The sequence below is a fragment of the Siniperca chuatsi genome, linkage group LG5, assembly GCF_020085105.1.
Source record: "Siniperca chuatsi isolate FFG_IHB_CAS linkage group LG5, ASM2008510v1, whole genome shotgun sequence".
In the NCBI taxonomy this organism is placed as follows: Eukaryota; Metazoa; Chordata; class Actinopteri; order Centrarchiformes; family Sinipercidae; genus Siniperca; species Siniperca chuatsi.
In genome coordinates, this window is record NC_058046.1 from 15,513,371 (window position 1) to 15,535,039 (window position 21,669).

The 21,669-nt window shown below is 40.7% G+C and overlaps 2 protein-coding genes across 6 annotated transcripts in view; one reads left to right on the plus strand and one right to left on the minus strand.

Moving 5' to 3' along the window:
* slf1 (SMC5-SMC6 complex localization factor 1) overlaps positions 1-14,436 on the minus strand; it is a 31,953-nt gene extending 17,517 nt beyond the window's left edge. Inside the window, exons 1-15 of one of the 2 annotated variants that reach the window (XM_044195264.1) lie at positions 14,296-14,436; positions 13,704-13,815; positions 12,353-12,431; positions 11,980-12,205; positions 11,718-11,871; positions 10,860-10,988; positions 10,598-10,663; positions 9,955-10,101; positions 9,562-9,731; positions 9,213-9,347; positions 8,538-8,691; positions 8,200-8,368; positions 7,631-7,776; positions 6,798-6,907; positions 3,170-3,249 (exon numbers count right to left, since the gene is read on the minus strand). In XM_044195264.1, the coding sequence (XP_044051199.1) occupies positions 3,170-3,249; positions 6,798-6,907; positions 7,631-7,776; positions 8,200-8,368; positions 8,538-8,691; positions 9,213-9,347; positions 9,562-9,731; positions 9,955-10,101; positions 10,598-10,663; positions 10,860-10,988; positions 11,718-11,871; positions 11,980-12,205; positions 12,353-12,431; positions 13,704-13,814 (1,876 nt within the window). In that variant the 5' untranslated portion in view covers position 13,815; positions 14,296-14,436. The other variant, XM_044195263.1, reaches the window with a different exon arrangement.
* A 169-nt stretch (positions 14,437-14,605) lies between these two features.
* kiaa0825 (KIAA0825 ortholog) overlaps positions 14,606-21,669 on the plus strand; it is a 121,540-nt gene continuing 114,476 nt past the window's right edge. For 2 of the 4 annotated variants that reach the window (XM_044195256.1, XM_044195255.1), the window contains exons 1-2: positions 14,606-14,997; positions 18,938-19,090. In XM_044195256.1, coding sequence (XP_044051191.1) covers positions 18,960-19,090 — 131 coding nt within the window. In that variant the 5' untranslated portion in view covers positions 14,606-14,997; positions 18,938-18,959. The remainder of the gene's footprint in view (positions 14,998-18,937; positions 19,091-21,669) is intronic. The other 2 variants (XM_044195252.1, XM_044195253.1) reach the window with 1 other exon arrangement.

Sequence of the window (21,669 nt, forward strand, 5' to 3'; positions counted from 1 at the left end):
ATGTTGAGAGTTTAAAAAGTGTAATGGATTAATTCTGTCAACTAAAGAGACTAAAAAGCCATTAGATTAAAAGAATAGTCACTTATTTGCTGTACGAATTCTAAAAAGAAGAAGTGAGGACACACAAACAGGCTGATGAAGCAGGTGCTTGACTGCAACTTATTTCAAGTCTTACTTCGTCAGGTGGCATGTATGTAATTTCGATTTGCGAACTGCATAAATTATATTTTTACTAGTTCTGTGCCTGTATTGTGATTAAACAGTAATGTCTTACTTCATAACCTGGAATTATTTGTCTGACAGCTTGAATGCTAAAAGACAAATGACTGAAATCACTCTCAATCAACTCTGCAAACATTCAGCAGATAAGGCAGATACCATTCAGACACAAACTACTGAAAATTACAGTTAGGTTCATTATCCAGTGCAATAACACACTATTCTATATTTTCATTCTGAAAATACTATATGTGTGTAACATATAACGTCAGAAAGCAGTCAATCGACAATAACACATTAGTTTGCACAGTGTGCCTCAGATCTCCATTTTAGGGATCTAAAAATCAGAAACACCCAAACAGAGGGTGGAGCCCAGTCCAAACTACAGTCCCTAACGAGTAAGTTGTACTGTGTGGCACGTCAGTGTTCTACATGGGCTGGTCTGCTATTACCGGGCTCTAAAACGCTGTGATTAAACACCCATTCGCCTACACCCCATGTGTACACATCCTCGCAAATGCCAGGGCCAATCCACGCACTGTTAAATCACTTTAATGGCTCCAATTTGGACACAACGCCTCTATTATAGGGGTAATTGCATGCTCAGCATTTACAAGCACGGAAAGGATAAATTCGCCTGTCCTTTTCTATAAATCCCCCGTTTCACACTTTAATAGAAAAGTTAAATGTATGTGTTGCTCTTTATATCCCTCAGTCTGCTTGCTACACTCCTGTAAAGTGTTGCTTGGCCCACCGATCCCTGGACCAAAAAGCTGCTGGAAGCCTGTAACAATGCTATTTGTGAGGAATGTGTTAGAAAGGTATTCTGTGCCAGTTATTGGATATATTTAAAACTATTTGAGACTACTGCTGTCGCTGGCTCGAAGTTGCAGGGCAACATGTTAATTCCCCCCAATCAACCAATCAATGCCTCAAAAGCATTTACTGGCCTTAAAGTAAGTAACCATCCGTTTAAAAACCCACTGGTGAAGATGTTAATATAGGATACCTCCATTTAATAAGTTAAAATCGACATTGGGCAGCAACAGAGCCTTGATGCCCTCCTCTCTGCCAACAGGAATAGATAAGTGATACGACACAAACACATGAGGGAGCTGTACGTTGCTCTGGACAAAGATGTCTGCCAAATTAACAAATGTAAATAAATGTAATGTAAAAGCCAGACTCACAAAAATATTTTGTCATCTTTTTGTTATACTATGGTACGAACATATTTCTTACTGATGACAGAGGTGCAGTAGGAGTGTTGTAATTGATAAAGGCACAGATCAGAATCAATGTTCATTACAAATCACTGGTTAAAAAAACATGAATGAGAAGTCCTTAAAATGCTGACAACATGACAAATGTTGCTGCATGACAACTTGGCAAACTTCATCTGCTGAGGAAGACCATGTGATACAATCGAAAGCTCCAGAACAGCTACTAATGGACCTTGTGGTGAGATTGTTTTAGCCAATATCTGTCTAATTTAAAATGTTATTATTTCACTCAGCTCAGAGATACGTTCATCAGAGGTGTTTTAATCGGCTATGAGGTAGAGCAGTAACTTCTGACCGTGTTAAATATATTTTGATAGAAAAGAATTACACTTTGATCATCTATCAAAGTACAAACTTTTTAAATAACTTTTTCTCACTGCTGGATTAAGTTGCCTGGAGTAGCTTTACATTCCTAAGAATAATGAATCTGGCCTTTGAACTATGTTGTGTGAATGTTGACTTGTCACCTTGTTTCAGGATGGCACGAAGCTAAAAGCAAACAGATTTTAAGCAATCACAAACACACAGCAGTTCTTGTTTGACAATCTGCATACAGTATATTCAGGCTGATTTAGATTGAAACCTCTGCTGAGCCTCCAGAAGCAAATATGGAAACTGAAAAAGAGAAGTGCATCCCAAATCCCTCAAACCCTCTCAGCTACTTTGACAAAGATACTGAGGTTCCAGGAGGCAAGACAGATGCTCCAAAGCAAAAAAGTGCAGCATATAAGAAAGCAAGCTTACATATGTGGGTGAAAAAGCCTGTAAGAGAAAAAGAGGAAGGGAGAGAGAGAGAGAATGGGGTGAGGTGTTATGGGATGAGAGGGCGAGAGGGGAGGATGCTGTGCCGATGGTTCATCAAAAATTTATGCCGACCGCATCGGTATAGATATCACGTAGTGGAAAAACAACACATGCCAACAGCCTTGAGTCTCCTGCCTCATCCCTCCCTCCCCCATTCCCTCTCCTTTACCCTCCACCCTCCACCCCTCCTTCGCACCGGCACAGGGCCTTTCTGATCAGGTGAAGGGGGGAGATATGAGCTCTGACACCTTCGAGAGTTCATACAGAGTGCCATGCCTCTAATTGCAGGAAGTTCCACCAGTGCAGCCGCTGTATATCTGCAGCGCTACCCTAATTGCTGCATTTAATATCCCTAAAATGGAGATCTGAGGCGCACTGTGCGTACTAATATGTGTTATTGTTTTGTGTGAGAAAGCCATTATTTCTGTCCGTGCCATTTATTTATTTATCTATTACTTTTTTAAAAGGTGAATAAGACATGAGGAAAAAGCAAAACACAACATAGAGCGCAGTGTTGAATTTCAATGCGTGTGGAGGAGGAGGCATAATACAGAGTTGGTAATACGGCCCAAACTCTGCCCCGAACATACGGGACAGGCGGAATTATGCAGCCAAGTTGCCCTTACAGCTGACTAGATGGAAGCGTGGTCCGATGCAAATCAATCACTCTCTCCATATATTATGTGCTCTTCATTAAACTGAAAGTGATGACAGAGCTATCATGTCCCTCTTTACTGATGACCTAGTGCAGTGCATCAGTCCATCAAGTCCGCTCCTTGCAAATGTGCAGCTATATTTTCAAGCAGCAGTGTATGTGCACGTGTGTGTGTGTGTGTGTGTGTGTGTCTGTGTATGCACCGTACCTACTGCGTTGACTCTGTTCAAACCTCTGGGGATGTTCTCTTTCTCCAGGCTTGTTTCATTCAACAAAGAGCTTGAAGTACTGTGTGGAGACAAAGAACATGGTCAAAGGGGTTCTGAGAAAATATACATGTATGTACTAAACCTAATTCAATAAGAGATTACCCATGATTCACATAAGTCCAAAGTTTCAATGACTGACCATTTCTGCATGACAGCAAGGAGACCTAGTGGTATGGAAAATGGAACGGGCATCACTGTACTTTGAAAAGAGCCATTAGCAAATGAATCCCTCATGGCGCTATATCATTTCATATGAAATCTGACAATATCTGTCAAACTCCTACTGTGTTGGCCACACACACACACACACACACACACACACACTCACACACACACAACCCTCCATTCCCGTCTCCAAAGCACTTTTCCTCCCACTTAACGCCTCAAACGCACAGACGGAGAATTCGATGTGAGCAAGCACATTAGGAGGAATAACTAGTAAAAGAAAGTGAAGCCTCTTCAAAGTAGTGGCGTGCTAATAGCTGTGGGCTGTCACTAGTCCTGTGAGTGGGTATGGGAGATCTGCCTGCATGAAGCCTGACAGGTGTCTTGAGTGTATACGTCTGTGCACGTGCGCTGCATCGAAGCGGAGTGCCATCCATATTACAGGGAAGAGGCTTGTTCCCTGGTAATTGGCTTGTTCAGCCAGGAAGGAGCTCCCAGCAGTGAGGAAGAAACACACGTCCTGTCACGTTGCTTGTTATTAGCAGGGACAAGGCTGAGAAGAGATGAGACGAGCTCTGTGTGTATGTGTGTCTGTGTGTGTATGAGAGAGTCCATAAGATTGTCTGGGATAAGGACGTACCACTTCACCCAAGTGTCCTCTGTCCATATAGGCTGGCAGCAGCGGAGGTTGACAGTACTTGGCTTGTATACGTCCCGGTCTCACCTTCCCTCATGGTCTAGTTTAGGAGGCCAGCATGCTGTCAGTGGCCCAGATATCAATTCTGGGCCTGGGGCAGCATGCGTCCTTGGAGGCTGACACTCAAAAAACTTGTTTGCAATAATGGAAATAACGGGGAAGTGAACGTTGAATGCCACAGCAAGAAAACGCTATGCATTTAATTTTCTACTTGCATTAATTCTACCAAGAAGGCAACTGCAAATAAACTCCCCCTATCTCTTTTATCCATCTCAACTGTTGAGAGTTGATCTAGTTACAGGCTTTTCTTAAATCCAGCTGACACTGACTATATACAGGTCTGGTCACAAGAGATGAAGCCAAAATAATGGAATAGTCAAATGGATTGAAAAGATAAGCAGTGCACAGAGCTTGATTAAGCCAGCAGGAGGAAACCTCAGTTTAATTACAGCTTCCCTTCTGCTAACAGCACTCATTGCCACGCAGCCAGCCGGCAAGTCAAACGGCCATCTAAACAGTCCCGTCAGCTTGGTATGGCTTGGACGTGTGCCCCGATGACAGCCTGTCCGTTGGTGCAGAAGAAGCACACTCGCCATCTCTCATGTACAACTACAGCAGCTTCAAGTCACAGGCTAAAGCGTTCTAATAGCCATAAATGAAAGATAAAGTCATGTGATGCCTCTCAACCTTTATGACCTGCTCCAGCTCTTTTCATGAATCTTGCCAGGATTTTGTCTTGTGTTCGACTGACAGTTTGAAGATAAAACAGAACTGAAACCATTTAACATCAATACTTCTCTACTGAAACCACAATCACATTTGTGCTATATAAACTGTTTTCATGTCTTTCATCTTGTTAAGGACTATGAATTACTGACAAGTGTTCAAACAATAAATATAGTTGATTTCTTACATAAAATATTTATATTATTAGTCATAACAGCTCCAACAACACAGAGAATTATATTGAAAATGCTTAGAGATTGAGTGTGTCAGACTCATAAATGCTTCAACATAAGATGTGTTAATTGATTAAGAGTGTCACCATCACTGGAAATATGTATAATATCATGAATTCAACCATTAAAAATGAGGAAACAAGATTTCCTTTTGGTTTCTGTTCTCAATTTATCACAGGTTTTGTCATTCTGATTTCATTCTTTCTTTTGGGGTCAAATGATTTTACATGCCCTTTGGCATTTCTTTATCTTATCCGCACAGATTGCATTCTTTGTTTTCTTCAGTTCTTCACATGTCTATGGTAAAATAAACTAAACCCTTAAAACTGTGGGGAACGCAGAAAGAGAGCAGTGGTGGAGGGAAGAGGGGATTCTGGTAAGTGCTTGAACCAGTAGCTTTCACATGAACCTGCTCCCGGGTGACCCCTGCCCTTCTCCAGGCCAACTACCTGCTGGTGGAACAGCAGATGTCTGATACGGAATATGGAGAGTGTGTGTGTGTGAGAGATTGAATTCAGAGAGGGATTTAGTATGCGAGGGCAGATCAAGAGAAGTGGAGAAGGGGGGTGAAGGCTGGTGGTCATAAGGGAAGACACAAAGGCCTGATGGGATATCCTAGTCTGTCTATCTGTCGGCTTCATCCAAATCACACTCGGAGTGTCTGTGTGTGTGTGTGTGTGTGTGTGTGTGTGTGTGTGTGTGTGTGTGTGTGTGTATGAGGAGGGGTCTAACCTCCCTTTGCACCCCTCCTGTCAGCTAGCACACACTGATAGGATCAGACCTGGGCATGACCCATCACATGCCAACTCCTCATGCTCTGTCTGACCTCCATTTGCCTCTCTCCAGCTTTCCCTCAGTCCCGCCATTCATGCACCTCTGCGCCTCACCCACACCCACCCACCCACACACTCATCCTCTCTCCAGGTGTTCCTTTGTTCCTTTTCACTGACATTTCGGGTCTGTACATTTTCACCAGTTTTGCCTCATGCTGTCTACCCTTAAATCTATGGGTGGAAACCTGACAATGGAGGCAGAGTAGACTGCTGGTTGAATAGTTCTGGTATTTTAGACATACACAAGCCAACAAAAACAAAAAAGATACAAAAGTAAATGGACAGATACAGCTAATTTGACAGGATGACAGAAAGTGGCAGATTTTTATCACACAGTCTCAGTGAAATCTGACCACCAATACGTATGCTGTAACACATCCATTTTTGTTCATTTTGTGCACTGTGCCTTAAAGAAACCAACTTTCAACAAACCACAATGATAGAGAAAGCAACAAACCACAAAGATAGAGAAAGTAATGACTGGACTTGATACATTTTCAAAATCAGGGTTAGGCAATTGGGAATGTGCAAACACAACTAGGTTTTTCCTGCCTATCTAAATCTGTTTATTCGTGGTCAGAAAAAAAGTTTTTTTCTGACCACCTAAACACTGAGTTACAAGAGTGGGGAACAAGAGAGAAGTGCAATAGACTTGTAATGAACTGCACACACTGCCATTTAAAATTAAAATCAAGTACAACACACTGAAATGAGGCTGGGTAAGAAATAAAAAATAAAGTAAAAAATATGTTCAAGTTGGTTTAAAATGTATTTAGTGTCTTAGACTACACTATTGGCCCTTGTACAGCCCCCACCTCCACATGTATGTCCTCACATGTTCTGCTTCAGGCTCTTTTGGAGATGTACCTGAGAGACTAACAGTGGTATAGACAGACAGCTGTGTGTAACTGACCTGCAACCGATCCCCTGGTTGGTGCAGCTGTGGGAGGTTGGTCCAGTCCTGAGGCGAGCTCCGGTGGGACTCTGAGCCAAACTCCCCAGAGCTGGCAGGTAGGACAGCACCTGTCAGAAGTCACACAGACGCACACACAAGGTAAGACACTGTAAGTGGATGTTTGTGTGTCTTTAGGGGACTAAGGAGGCACAAAGACAACAACCGTCAGTGAGAAAGCCAGATGTTCTACTGCAACGTAATATAATGGGTAGACCACATCAGCCATCTTTGTCTCTGAAGCAGAGAACTGTAATATAATCTATACCCATTTTCACACTGCCAAGTTAACTAATGCAGAACATGTGTTTTATGTCTTTTTACCATAACACAAAAGCACAGTGGAGAAAGGAAATGAAATAATGGTGTATTTCTCAGAAACTTTTGAAATCAGTAAAGTAGTTTCCTCAATTACTTTCGTATTTGCTGGGTTTTTACAAACATTGGTGTGTAAGTAGTTTTATCAGAATTTTAAGATACTGCACGCTCTTATTTTGCCAAAATCACTTTCAAAGGGAAAGCATTTTTCCAGTACATGAACTGAAAATGAAGTCTCCATGAGTTCAGTTGGCTCCCATTTTGATATTGTGTAAAACTTACATTTTACACGATATCATTCAATGTCTTTATGACTTACTAAACTAAGTAGCACGTGACAGCACGTTGTGATTCTCACAACAGTCACAAGTCAAATTATGACGGCAAATGAATACAGGACTGATGAAAGCAATGAGGTTTCCCGTGAGTAAGTAATGGGAAATCAAGTGAAGAAAAAGAAACAAACTTGCACACACCATTTTCTTGAGAGAGAGGGGTTCATCTCCAACTGTAAATCCATTTCTGCAGCAGAGATTCCTGAATATGGCATCAGCCATCACCAACTTAAGTCTGGTAGAGCGAATCCGGACAACCAGCTCTGCCAGAACCACCGGAGACACATCTACAGGACAAAAGAGAAGGAAAATAGATCAGATGCCATACTGTCAGTGATGAATTGATTGATTGATGTGAATTAAAGAAAAAGCAAGTTGGCTTGGTCAGAAGACAAAAAACACTTCCATAATCCAAGTGTTACACTAGTGCAATATGTTTTTAAAAATTGCACATTATGTTTTCTGGTGCAGTATTTCTAAAAGCAGTCGCAGCTGAAAAGTAACATTTGTACTTCTACAGTATTAGTCTTCTTGTGATTGAAACACACACACACGCGGGCGCACACACAAAATTAAATTAAAAAAGGCACAGCTATGAACCTATGGCCAACATTTACACACAAGACATACCACAGCAAACCCCCCCCAACAGTGCTAAACTAAAAACAGATATTCTTCCTATTCTGCCTTTTTCTATTTTCATTCCATACCCTGGCTGATAACAGCAAAGTGCTCTGCTAGGTCTTTTAGGCCCTTTTCCACCAGGTTCGGGTTCAGTTTGAAGTGCTGCTGACACCAGAACTCCACCAACACAGACAGGAGGTCCTGCAAGGTGTCCGCCAAATGCAGCTTCTGCTTCTCATCCCTCTCAGTGTAGTCCTTCAGTGAAGATAAGCAACATCACAGTGTAGAGTAAGCAAGCTCCAAGAGTAGGAGTAACTTTGTTTTTCTGGTCAGATCACAAATCTGACCCAACTGGCAATTTTGTTGGGGCGATGTAACACACCATCCAATGAGAATAACGATGCATAAGTTCTACAGTATTTACCTCGATGGCAGCCTGTACCACGAGCTGGGTTAGTTGTTTCACAGCTCGGGACAACAGCGTGGAGCGCTCCCACACAGTCCAGAAGGTTCCATACAGCAAAGATCCTGAAGCTGAAGCCTGAGAGACTCCTGTTCCCTCAGGCAACACAAAATCCCTGAGCCGGAGAAAGGCAGAGGTGACTGAAGGAAGAATAGACCATCTAATCGAACTAATAAAATAATTTATTGTAAGAATGGCATAAACATTTAATACAAATTACATGCACTTTAGTAAGTATCAGCAAGTAATTGTTACTTGAGGCTTTTCAAATAAATATAGACAAGTGCAAACTGAAAAATATTGTACATCTCATTTCATTCAAGTCTTGTTGTTTATCATAAAAAAAAACGACTTTAGCCAGCTTTAGGAGTATGAGCCGCTTCCTTGTTATGAATTAAAATGAACGTGTTCCAACACCTCTGTGCTGCAGCACACACCAGCTAAAATACAATGATTTGTTGAGGATTTCTAGAATAGGTAACTCAAATCTGTGGGAAAATCCCTTCCACAACTCTGTCCATGCAAGAAGAATTAGGGGCTTTGTTGATGAACAGAAAGGAGAAAAAGACTATACATTTAAAAGTAACAAAAAAGGCACTGCCCTATCGCCCACCTTGTACATGTGCAAGTTGTTACCTGGTGCTGACAGAGTGGAGTTCCCCCTGGAAGAGCTTGAGGAAAAACGCCAGGAGGTCACTATGAAAATGTAACAGTGTTGGCTGGGCAGGTCCAGGGAGCGGGTGACATGTGACCTCACTGGCCAGGCAGTAACTGGAGGAACGTGCATATAGAGAAACAGTCAATAGGAGAAAATGATTTTGCATGTTACTGCATTTTCAATAAATATCAAGAGTGCTTGTTAATTACATAGTGTGGTTACTTTTAATGGAAAAGAGTATCTGTTTCCTAACATTTAAAGTGCAGTTAAAAGTGTAAAACTATTTGCGTAAATAATTTGACAAGAGATCTCTTGGCTCAGGTTTACCTGATGGCTGTCTCTAGAAAAGGCCACAGGCCTGTCTTACACCGGGGACACTGCAACACCTGGGTAAAATATTTTTTCACTGTGCTGGGGGCCAGCCAGGGAGGGTTGGTAAGGAGCAGGTTATACAAGAACTGCTGGAAATTTCTCAGGAAGACAGATGTGGCGTTACCCTGTGACATAGTGAACAGACAACAATTGAAGTTTGAGTGGTTTGGATATTTGGATATACAGACAGAAGGTCAAATTACAGTTTAGTCAATGACAGTGATCCAAAACATGCCAAAATTCTGTATGTAATGTAAATGTAATGAAACAGGTTATACTTTCATGCAGCCCCTGAGGCTAATGTAGCAGCAGGTGGGGATTTTTACAGTCTCGTAATTCTGGTCCTACCTGCTGTGCGTATTCTAAGAGGGAGACCAGGTATGGCGCTGGTGGCAGTAGCCCTGGGAACACAGCACTTCTGATTGAGTCCAAGGCTTCAATGAAGAGACCGCACTCTATCATACTACCAACATTGCTGAAGTCTGTTTCTGGTGCCTGGAGGAATAAAAGAACAATGATGAAATGTGAGAGGTATATGGAAAGGAGAAGAAAACATTGCACTCAAAGAGACGGACGGGTGAAAGAGGAGGAAAAAAGCGAGGGCAGAAGGGTAATGGAAATAGGAAGTGAATGGGCACCAAAAGTTCCTGGGGGTCATTTCTGTCTGTCTGTTATTGGCAAATAGCTGGATTCAGAAAGTACAGAATGGAAATACACGAGCACTTATAATAGCAATCTGATGGAGATCCACTTGGGTAAGGTATGGACAAGACAGTGGAGAGTATTGTTAATAGGCCTGCCAATCAAAACTCTCCGATCAGCTGACAGTGGTGGTTAAATCGGTGACCTGAGTATGATACACCCTTGCTCTAGATGTCACTTTCCATTGAAATGTATGACATAAAGGAAATAGAATGACCTGATCTTCTTGATGAAACACATAGTTATTTCAGAGACGTATGGTAGTGATGAGAGGTGGATGCTTGTCTACCTGGGACTGTGGATGGTACGGGTCATGGCAATCCAGAAATTCAAGGAAGCACAGCCTCGGCCGGCCCTATAGCAAAAGACCCCATTAACAATGTAAAATACATATTACGTAGCCAAAAAGGTAATTCAAGTGAACAGACTGTAGACCAACTAAGAGCGTATTTAATGATGACTAGAAATGTCAGTGTTTCTCTGCAACATGCTTTCTCACACACACACACACACACACACACACACACACACACACACACACACACACACACCTCCTGTTTGATGACATAGTCCCTGAGCTCTGTCTCCAGCTTAGAGAAGTCAACATCAACAAAACTGGCCTTCTTCGTCTCTGCTGAATGATCATCCGTTATGTTGAACTTCATATCCACACAATTGCTCTGCCAAAGAAAAAACTGTTTTAGACTTTTAAACAACACTGTCAAGCCAATATTCCTACATTTAAAAGCTTTAATGAGAAATGTTAAAGTAGCAGGTTTGAGCAACCAATCAAAAGCTAAAAAAAAGCCTTTAAAAGGTGGGGTATGTGATTCTAATACAATACACGTCTTTTTGTCAAATTCAGTGAATATCTCCTCACAGTACACTAGCTGTCCGTTCAGTGTGTGCGCTGAAATAAAACTTCAGTGTTTGTACACAGCCCTGGCTCTGTAAATGAGACACAAACAAAGTGGATCGGACTGAGGCACACAACACTATTCCAGCCATTCCAGCCATGATTTGTGTGTCAGGTAAATGACTTGCCCACGGACATTCATCTTACTTTCTAGTTTGCCAAGATCTGCTGTTGTTGTGATGTTTGCTATAGTAGCAGGAGAGTTGTGAGTATCGCTGTCTAGAGCTGGTGTGCTGGCTCTGGGAAACCGTCTCGTCCTCACTGGCTGGACAGTTTGCTAACCCACAACCTAGCTAACATTAGCTACATTACTTACTGTGTTGTTGTTCGCCCTATATCATGATATTTGTTATGGTATTGGATTTCTCCAGAATCGCATAGCCCACCTTTAATACTTCAGTACAGACTGCACATATAACTGAAGACCACATAAAATGATGAAGCCTGATAATCAATTAAGACCATATCTTTTACGTAAATTAATCTGACTTACCCCAAAGAGGTGCTGGACAATCCAGCTTACAGGGTAGCAAGGAGCATTGTGGGATTTTGAATCCTCTGTGATGGGTTTAGCCATGACATGAGTGATAGAGGCATGAGCGGGAGGCGGACAGTGGTATACTTTGGCCCTGCCTGCTTTTAGGAGCCTGGGAAATATTAAAGTATGATTCCTGTAGTATCAAACTTTGTAACCTTTACATACATGGATGGATTGTTGTGATTGGTGATAAAAGTATTTTTGTGTGACACCTCACCGTTTGAACATGGCCCTGCGGGTGGGCTCTTGGATCATGAGGAGAACCCTCCAGCCCTGGAAGGCCCCTGTTAGCCTCCCACTGGCCACCTTTTCCCTCCACTGTCTGACAGGGTAGAAGGCAGAAGTGGCACCTGTGGAAATGGTAACTTCATAGGGTCCCTCTGCGAGCCAGGAACCATTCTTAACACTGTCCAACACATAGTCTGGAGTCACAACCCACTTTCCTGGTGGGGGGAAGCAGCAGCAACAGGGTAGGATTACACAAAAATCAAATGAAAGGGAGAACAGTGGTGTTGTGTCAGTCAGGGTGATGAGATATGAATTATTTTTGAACAGCCATCATCATCATTACAATAATCATCAGGACTGACCTGCAGCACAGGCTGCCAAAAACTTCTCACTGGACAAAACCTGAGGAATTATGAGATGGGTGCTGGCGTGCTGGTAGACCTAGAGGATGTAATACACAATAATAAATGGCATACGACCAGAACTGGGTTTTCATATGTTATAAATATAAGATACTCCTGTAGCTTGGGCTGAATGATATGGCTAAAATTAAAATCAAATATTCCAGTTGATGCTCATTGCAAAGAGCTGTGTTCCACAAACCTCTTCACGTGTGTAAAATACTTACTTATAACTTACTTTGTTAGATATTATTACAGTTTGCTTGAAATCGTTAATCTGAGTGACAGAATAAAATAACGCAATGTGATCATCATGACATGAGTCTATAAATAATATTAAATAATATCAAACTGCCTCCCAATCCCACCTGTGAGAATAAAACTGCAATTTAACACTTCAACTACAACAGAGAAGGGCCAATTTAGATAACCTATCCAACACTAGACTAACATTTTCAAAATTTTACTGTATATACAGTAATGGATAAAACTCTGTGATAATACATTAGAAAAAGATGATACCAGTAATTCATCAGTAGGTATTTAAATCACACATAAAACATAAACATCATAAAAGTTGTAAAAACTACAGTAGCAAGCACATCGTCTCAGTGTGAACACCTCTACCTGATAGGAGCTATGCACATTGACAGAAAGAGGAGCTGCTGTCAGCCAAAGGCAAATTTTGCTGCATGTTTACGATAAACACATAGACCTGAAACTACAGTATTATCCTACTTCTAGCTACACGGGGCAGTTACAGCAACTAAGGATCTATGATATATACAATACCACCAGTCCCTGTGAATGAATGCAGTTCGGCACCACTGTCTGATTTATTCATTCATTTACAGTTAGCAATATAATGAAATTCTTTCACAGGAAGTGGCTGCCATAAGTATTCAAAGGAGAGAGAGTATCATGGTTTGAAACTAGATTTAGGCAAGACAACCAGCCTGACTGACTGTGGTCAAACAACTTGATCGACAGAACATTAATTGGATTCAGTTTTGATAGGTGATTGAACATTGAATTCCATCAAGTAAACATTTGCTGGTTCTGGCGAGGGTTTGCTTGGTTTTCTTTTTTGGGGTTTCTAGGTTGCTGGTGACATCAATGTGAGCTCTGGTTAAGGTTTGAAGAGCATTTGTTTAATTTGTTTTGCATCGCATAGACTGAATACTCATTAGATACATCAGAAGAAAGGAAATTAATCAGACGTTGCAGGCCTACTTGGCTAAATAATTTATAGTCTTGGCTGAAGTGCATCTGCCATTTTCCATAAAATTTCTTTTGAGGGATCTCTACTCACTGAGCCACCTATGTATTTTCCTCCCAGCTGCTGGATTCCCTGGACTAAAACTCTCTTCTTATCACGGATCTTGATCCCAGAGATCTGGAAAACATGCGTGCAGCTCGCCATCCTGGAGAGGACAATGAAGAACAGACAAAACGGGGTTTAAGTCTGTAAACTCGTGCCACTCACAGGAGAAAGTCATCCTGCAATTCTTGTTTGACTACTTGACTTGGATTGCTTTCACTAAAAGTTAACACCACAGGGAAAACAGGAAGGGGAACATTTGTATTGTCTGAACTAACGTTACACACCATGACACTTAATGTTACGTTTGAGGAGTTTATGTTTAATTTCCAGCTGTCTTAAACACAGCTGACTGATCAGGTAACGTTACCTTTCTCATAACACCGATGATGACTCTGTGTGTCCACCCAGTTAAATACAGGCGCGCCAAAACTCTCTGACACTGATCCAATAACGTGAGCAGTGTTTCGTACCGGTATTTGGCTGCTTCTTCAAACTACATCTTCTACTTCGCTAACAGACACACATGTCAGTTTTGCTCATTAGTGTTTAAAAAAAACGGTCAATATGTGTTGATACTTACGTGCTTTCACCGCCCAACTGCCATGTGTTTACAGCTGTACGACATAGCTTACTATTGTCGGGAGGGGAGATTCTTCATATAGTCATATTTTTTGTACGCATAAGGGACGTTTATACGATTATGTTCTCGAAAAAAAAGACGTGAGATCTAATCAAAATTGTGTATAATATAAGATGTTATCTACTATTAGAGAAATTCACAATATGTCCGTCACGATAGAGTAATCTCCCCCCCATTTGCTTTGTCAGTTGGACTATTCCATCGAGCGGAAGTTTTCAGAGAGCTACTTCCAGGTTGTTGTCACGGACGCTTTCTGTCCCCGGAAATAACCAAAATAACTGGATATCGTACAGCACTGATTGATTAACGGGCATATTTGATCGATCGACAACAATGAAACGTGATTTCTGAAAGAGAGGCTGCTTATGAAACCGCGCGGCTGTTTACAAAAACTTCTCAGCAGTGTTTAGTTAAGGTCCGGTGACAGCGACAGATAAGCTGTCCATCACAGTAATTTAATTATATTACGTGGTGACATGTTTACTGTTGAATTGTCTTGGTTTGCCGTTTTGCTATAGCTACAAATAGATTTCGTTGACAAATATCAGCAATAAGTGACTGCAAATGACGCTGGTCATATTTCCCCTACCTGGCATGGATTTACATTTAATCGAGAGACGAATATAACGGAGCTTGCCAAAGGTAAGATACACAAATAATGCATGTGTTGTCGCTCAAAGTAACACTGAATCAGTGCAAAAGTTTATATTGCATAGGTGCCGTGTGAATCCACCACGTTTTGTAAAAGATACAGATAACCTGTCAAATAATTTTTGCTATGCAGGGACGAGCTGCTGTGACGTAAAAGATCTGTATGTGTCTGGACACATGGCCAAATACCACGACCAGCAGGTCAACATCTCTGCATTTACAGTCCGAGGTCTCTCTCTCTGATGTGGTGCTTTAATCTACAAACATATGTTTATGGTTAACACCAGCAAAGATTATGAGAATAAAATATTATCAAGCCCTAGTGCAGAAATGATTAGTTTATAATTAATAAGCAACAACAATTTCGATAATCAGTTAATCATTAATTGATTAATTGGTTACACTTTTATATTAGTAGTTAGTATTTGTAACATTTCAACAGCTTATTAGTTGAGATTTCAACAATTCAACTGTTCCACAAATAAAACCGTTTGGTAGGTTAGGCACAAAAAACATCTTGGTTAGGGTATGTTCATGAGTTGTCACATATACTCTGTTGATAATCTGTTAAATATCTACAGACAAAGCGAAACAGTCGAAATGTTACAAATACTCTATCTGTAGGCGGACTATCTAAATAAAATGTTACCACCACTTTATATTATTGAATATCAATTGAATACATTTTGATTTTATTTGGTTTTCGGAACAAGAAACTTTCTGAAATTTTAATTTGGGGTCTCAGAGATTATGATGGGCACTTTTTTTTTTTTTTTTTTACTGTTTACTGACATCTATGGATGAATTGATTAATCAGTTAATCAAAAACCTGATGTAGAAGGTCTGGATGTGTCTCACTAAGTCAGGTCACATGGCTAAACACCATCATGAAAAGCAAGTAAAAGTCAACAGCTGGACTCTCAGTGATGTGTTCCTTATACCTATCAACATGTACTGTATCTGTGGTTAATACCAGCAAAGAAAAGAAAAATTGTAAATTAAATGTTAACAAAGGAGAATCAAATGAGAATAAAATGCATTTTTAAGCCCTAGTGCTGAAATGAGTATTTGATCATTTATTAGCCGGTTGACAAACCTAATCAACAACAATTTTGATAATCAACTACTCAGTCATTGATCAGTCCTAAAAGTCATAAATGAAAAAACAAAACTGAATACTTTTGAGTTTTAGACCGATGGTTGGACAAAATAAGTTTGACGATTTCACTCAAGGGTCTGGTAAATTGGGATGGGTATTTTTCACTATCATCTGACATTTTACAGATTAAAAATGTATCACTTATAGAGATTTATTGATAATGCAAATAATTGTTATTTGCCAGCCTATTGAACTATGCATTGTGTCAGTTTACGATGTATTGATATATTTACTTTGTGGCTGACAGATTTTTCGCCACCTGTGCAGTTATCAAATACGCCCATGCAACCTTTATGTTTATGTGATTGTTGTATATGTCAATTCTCCAACTGTAAATGCATGTTTAGAATAGGAGTATTTAAGTTTACTGAAATCATGACAGTTGAGATGCAATAAGCTACACAATATAAGCTGCTCCAGTGTGACAATATTTTCTTGTTTTTCAATAGGTGTAATTGACTTATTACTCAGGTACTTTAATACTGTTGAATGATAATGATAATTCCACAAAACAGCAGTGACAAGTAATAGCGGGATTAAGTCATGTATTATGCAGTCCCTTAGTGTAGGCTAATCACACAGGCATTTGTTATGATAATGCCAAGTTGTTGCACTGTAATTTCTGAACAGCCGCACAACATATTACACAACATATTTCAAGAAGATATTATGTCCATATATTTCCCTGTAGTAAAGACAAAAAGTGAACAATATATTTTAACAAGATTAGTGCTTTCTAAATTGAACAGAAATATCACTACATCAAATCTGATGAGACCATCAGATAACCATCACTAAGCAGACAGGACTCATTGTAAAGAAGAAAATCAGTCAAAAGCAGTACAGTGCAGCAGGACCACATGGTTGTACAGTAACAGTGAAGCCATGCTCCCCCTTGGGCATGCATGAGATTGTTCTCAGCAGTATTGTGATCTTAGAATATGAAACCTATTTAATTTATTATGTTTCCTTCACAGCAGACTGTTAGGTACCCCCTTTAAAATAATGTTGACTTTAACTTGACATGCTCTAAGTGGCTTTAAAGCGGCGGCCTGGGGGACGTGCTGCTAAATATTTCAGGACAAACTCATTACTGTAAATGGGCCTGTGTGTTAGCCTAGCTGGGGTAGACAGGCAGCAGCAAGAGAGATAAGACAGGGATGTGTGTGTGTGTGTGTGTGTGTATGTGTGTGTGAGAGAGAGAGAGACTGTGTTTCTTCCCCTGTTCTAATAGCTGTGGAGTCGATGTCTCAGGCAGGCAGCGTCTCAGCGCCTGGCCCAGTTGTCCCAGTTGCAACACTGTGAAACACACAGGGGCTCCTCCAACATCTGCTTTGTAAAGAGCTAATGACAAGACAATGGAGACCAGATGATTTAAAGTTTAGTACTAATGAGGCCCTGTGTGCTGCTTGGAGAATCACACACGCACTTACATGTACACACTCATGCTTAAGATAACAGATGATATGCTGGCAGACCAGGAGGTAGACACCCAGCAGACATACAGTATACACATTTAGACCTTCTGTCCATCTGTTTGTCTGTGTTTCATACACATAAAGAGAAGTATGGTGTTGCAGACAGCACACATATAAACAGACACTATTCAAAATCACATGCACACACACTGTCTAGCTCAGCCCATATAATTACAATGTTGAGTTCCTAATCCATGGATTTAAAATCTTCTACCCTTTCAGCAATGGCTGCATATAGAACCCTTCTCAGACAGTGGCGCAGAGGGAGCGTGATGATGAGGGGAAACAGTAAGAGAGAAGAAGAGAGGGAGAAATAATAAAGGACAAGCTTAACTGGTGAGGCTGTCAGCGGAGGAAAATAATATTTGTCCAGCTGGACAGGCCTCCCTTTGTGCAGGCTAAATGAATGTTGAGCTTCCTGTCTGCCCTGTCAGGGAGAGTGGCATAGACTCTATGCAGCAGCGAAGAAGCCGAGCGGAGTGCGGGGAGCTGTTTGGAGTTTGACAGGGATTATTAAAATCCGAGCAGATGACGAGGAAAGGGGCGAGAGGCGGAGTGTGAGAAAGCCAAATTGACACAGACACTCTTCATTACCTTCCACTTGACTTGCCTTGATGACAATGTTGATATGAGACCCAGCAACACGGCACCGGCGAGGGATTGGCTGTTAGCATGAGCGTTAAGCACCACAGGGTAGGGGGCGGCCCTCAGCTCTGCCAGAGACGTAAGGAGATGAGCTGTTTATTTAAAGCCTCGACTGAAGAGCATCTCACCTCATTGTTTATTTATTTGGCCCTTTTTTTTTCTTTTTTCCCCCCTTTTTTTCTGTGTTAACTCAATGTAGTGTCAGTAGGTGGAAATGGTTAGAGGCTGAGGCAATGCATTTTGATCAGGGGTCCTTCTACTCCAAATGATTTTCTGAGGAAAGAGGAGGGGAACTGGAAGAAACTGTTTTCGTTGATGATAAGCTTAATTTTTTCAGGTGTTTCAGGTGCAATCGATTTGTGCCTCCTAATAAGACTCCTGTTTGAGGAAATTTCAAATTATTATAGATCACATGACTGTGTGTGTGTGTGTGTGTGTGTGTGTACAGAAAGTGCATGTGTGTTTCTTGACAGACAGCTGTGATAATACAACACTCCAGATCTCTGTTATTTGGTGTCAGTCTAAATTGTTGATTTAATCCTGACACCAGTGCTGTCTTTCTCATTATTTTGTTTTATGAACTGGTACATGTCATGTGTAGTGTTTCTAATGTTATACGATAAAGTCACCTCTCTCCTTCTCTCTCTAGTTCCTTTTCCCTGCAGAGCAGTATGGAGTGGCCAGGGGATTTTCCTGAAGACCATGCCTTTGTGGACCTGCTGGTTCCAGGGGTTTCCAGTGAGCTGGACTTTGAACAGCTCCTTAAAGACACAGAGGAGAAACTCAATCTTAATGCCAACAGGTCAGTCAGAGTAGCAAAAGCATCAACTTAAAATGCCCTCCTGGGCTTTTTTTTTTTTTTTTTTTAACTTTAAATAAGAATAATAATTAGAATAGAATTCTGTCATTTAGAGTTTTACCCCATTTCTTTGAATTTCACATGTCCCCCAGTCACTTTTACATGCTTTTCACTTTTAGATTTTAAATTTTATGATGTCAAAGCCAGATTGAAATTAAGTACTGTCCCAGCTGACAAAGACACCCCAAATAAAAAGACACAGACGTGACAGTAAAGTTTTTAAAGCGGCCTGTTTTTTAGGGATTATTTCCTGGTTAGGCCTTCCATTTCTTTCTGTGGATCGCAGGTGGAGGACAGGAAGTGGAACGCAATTTAATGCACAGTTTAGTACAAGAGCACAATAAAAAATAAATGTTAAACAGTAACTTTGACAAAACATATTTAAAACGTCATGTTTACTTTGATGGGTTATATTACTTCTCAGAAAATTATCACGTCTGTGGAAGTTGTTCTTACTGTACAAAAATTAAGGGGAAAAAATGGCTTACTCTGAAGGTGGGAAAACAAGCTCTGATTTCTTTTACGCTGACTGTGTGCAGACACTAGCAGGAATAATTTTAAAGAGAGGAGCAACCTGCATGACTGATAGACTTAAAAAAAAACCCCACTAGTAATATTGTTTACAATGGCAGCAACACCAGCAGTATTCCAGAGGTAGAAATATGAAATCATGATTCAAAGCTGAAAGACTGCATCCATATTTTTTGTTGGTCTGTTTTACTTTTTCTTTCTCTTTCTCTGCCACTCTCCTTATCATTCCACAAAGTTCAATCATGTCGATCTCCTGAATGAACAATTTACCAACCACATTTTATCTGGTCAAGCTAAGAGTACCTTCGTCAGTGTTTTAAAAAACATACATATTACAGACTCATTGGAATAGTGAACGGTAGATTTAAACACAGGTTTCCTTACCTTTGAAAATGCCTGCTATCAAAAACGTCACAACATTGAAACTTAAAATAAATAATTTAGCTGAGAGAAATCCCTAATTTCAGCTATGTCTGATTTCATTAGTTGGAGTAAAATGATTAAGAAAAACCTGGTTAACACAACTATCAGAAATCATTTTTTTCTGCCAGAAATAATTGTATGTCTTGGCCCTGTACACAGATGTCTGTCTTTACCTGAAATGCAGTACAAATACCTAAGACAGGTAAAGTATCACTGTGGCAGCAGTGCGGAGGAATGAAAGGAAAGATCATTACTGTAGATGTGTTCTTGTATCTAAAATATAGTATTTAAATCCAAAGTCTGATAACAACTGACACTGACTGAAGTGACTTTACTGAAACTAAAGTAAGGCAGTAAGTCCACCGCTGAGCAGCCTGTGGGTAGAATTCAGACACATTTGCACAAGAGGATATAAATGTGAGCACAATCAATGTGCAGTCTGAAATGCACAAAAATAAAAAAAACTCCATGTTGCAGCGTCATAAACAGTATATAACTAATACACTGAAGATATTCAATCCTTCAGACATATGGTAGCGCATAGGGAGAAATCTGACCATTTACATTCTACTTCTCTATGGGTTCATGGTTGAGCTGATTTGAGATTAGTGTATTGAGAGGCCATGATCAAACTTTAAGAATTATGTGTTGTGTTGTCTGTTAATGTTCCCAACATTTGGGGTCAAGTATTTAACAACATAACCTGAAAGAAGAATCTTTCTTGGTGGTTCATTTTCATTAATTACAGGAACAATCTTGTCATCATGTGTGGAAGAAAATGCAGTGTAGCAACTGAAATTAGATTTTTTTTACCCTGTGCACTGTCACTGAAGACTGAAATATAGACGTCTTTCAATGATGGTAGACAGGGATAGTTGGAGAGCACAAATAGTTTAATAAAGAGAGAGAGATGGTAGGAGAGAAAAAAAGAAATCTATATTTCAGGTCTTTTATCGTTTGTTGCGTTGTGAGGCTGAGGGCAGATGATGAAGGACAGGCTAAATGTAGCAAGTGAACAAAGCCTCACTCGGGCACCATTAGTGTCTGGGACTCATCCCTTCGTCACTCTCCCTCTCTCTCTGTCTCCCTCCCCTTCTCTCTCTTTCTTTCCTTCCGCCTTCTAAATGGGAACATAATAATTGAAGATTCCACATCTTGAAACGAAAACCCTTGGGTAGGTAATTCAAGGCTTATTACCGAAGGCCGGGCCATTTTTCTGCTTTCTAAGCATTAAAGGGTTATTTTGTGTTCCTGCAGATGGGAGAGGGATAACCATTATGAGAACAAAGCGTCCAGATAATGGAGAATGGGGCTAAAAATAAGGCAATCCTCCTCTCGCCGTGGGGGACCACTGGTCAATGTCTCTGTCAGGCTGCAGCTAACTTCCTCCCAGAGTACTTCAGGACAGACCTTTTACTGTTGGGACACATCCAGGCAAACAAAATCGTGCAAGGCCTCTCTTTCGCCTCAACCAGGGTGGGCTGCAGACATATACACACCCACACACACATCCATTGCTCACTTACCTGCTGCCTAATTGACTTATCAGTGTCTGGGACAAATTACGG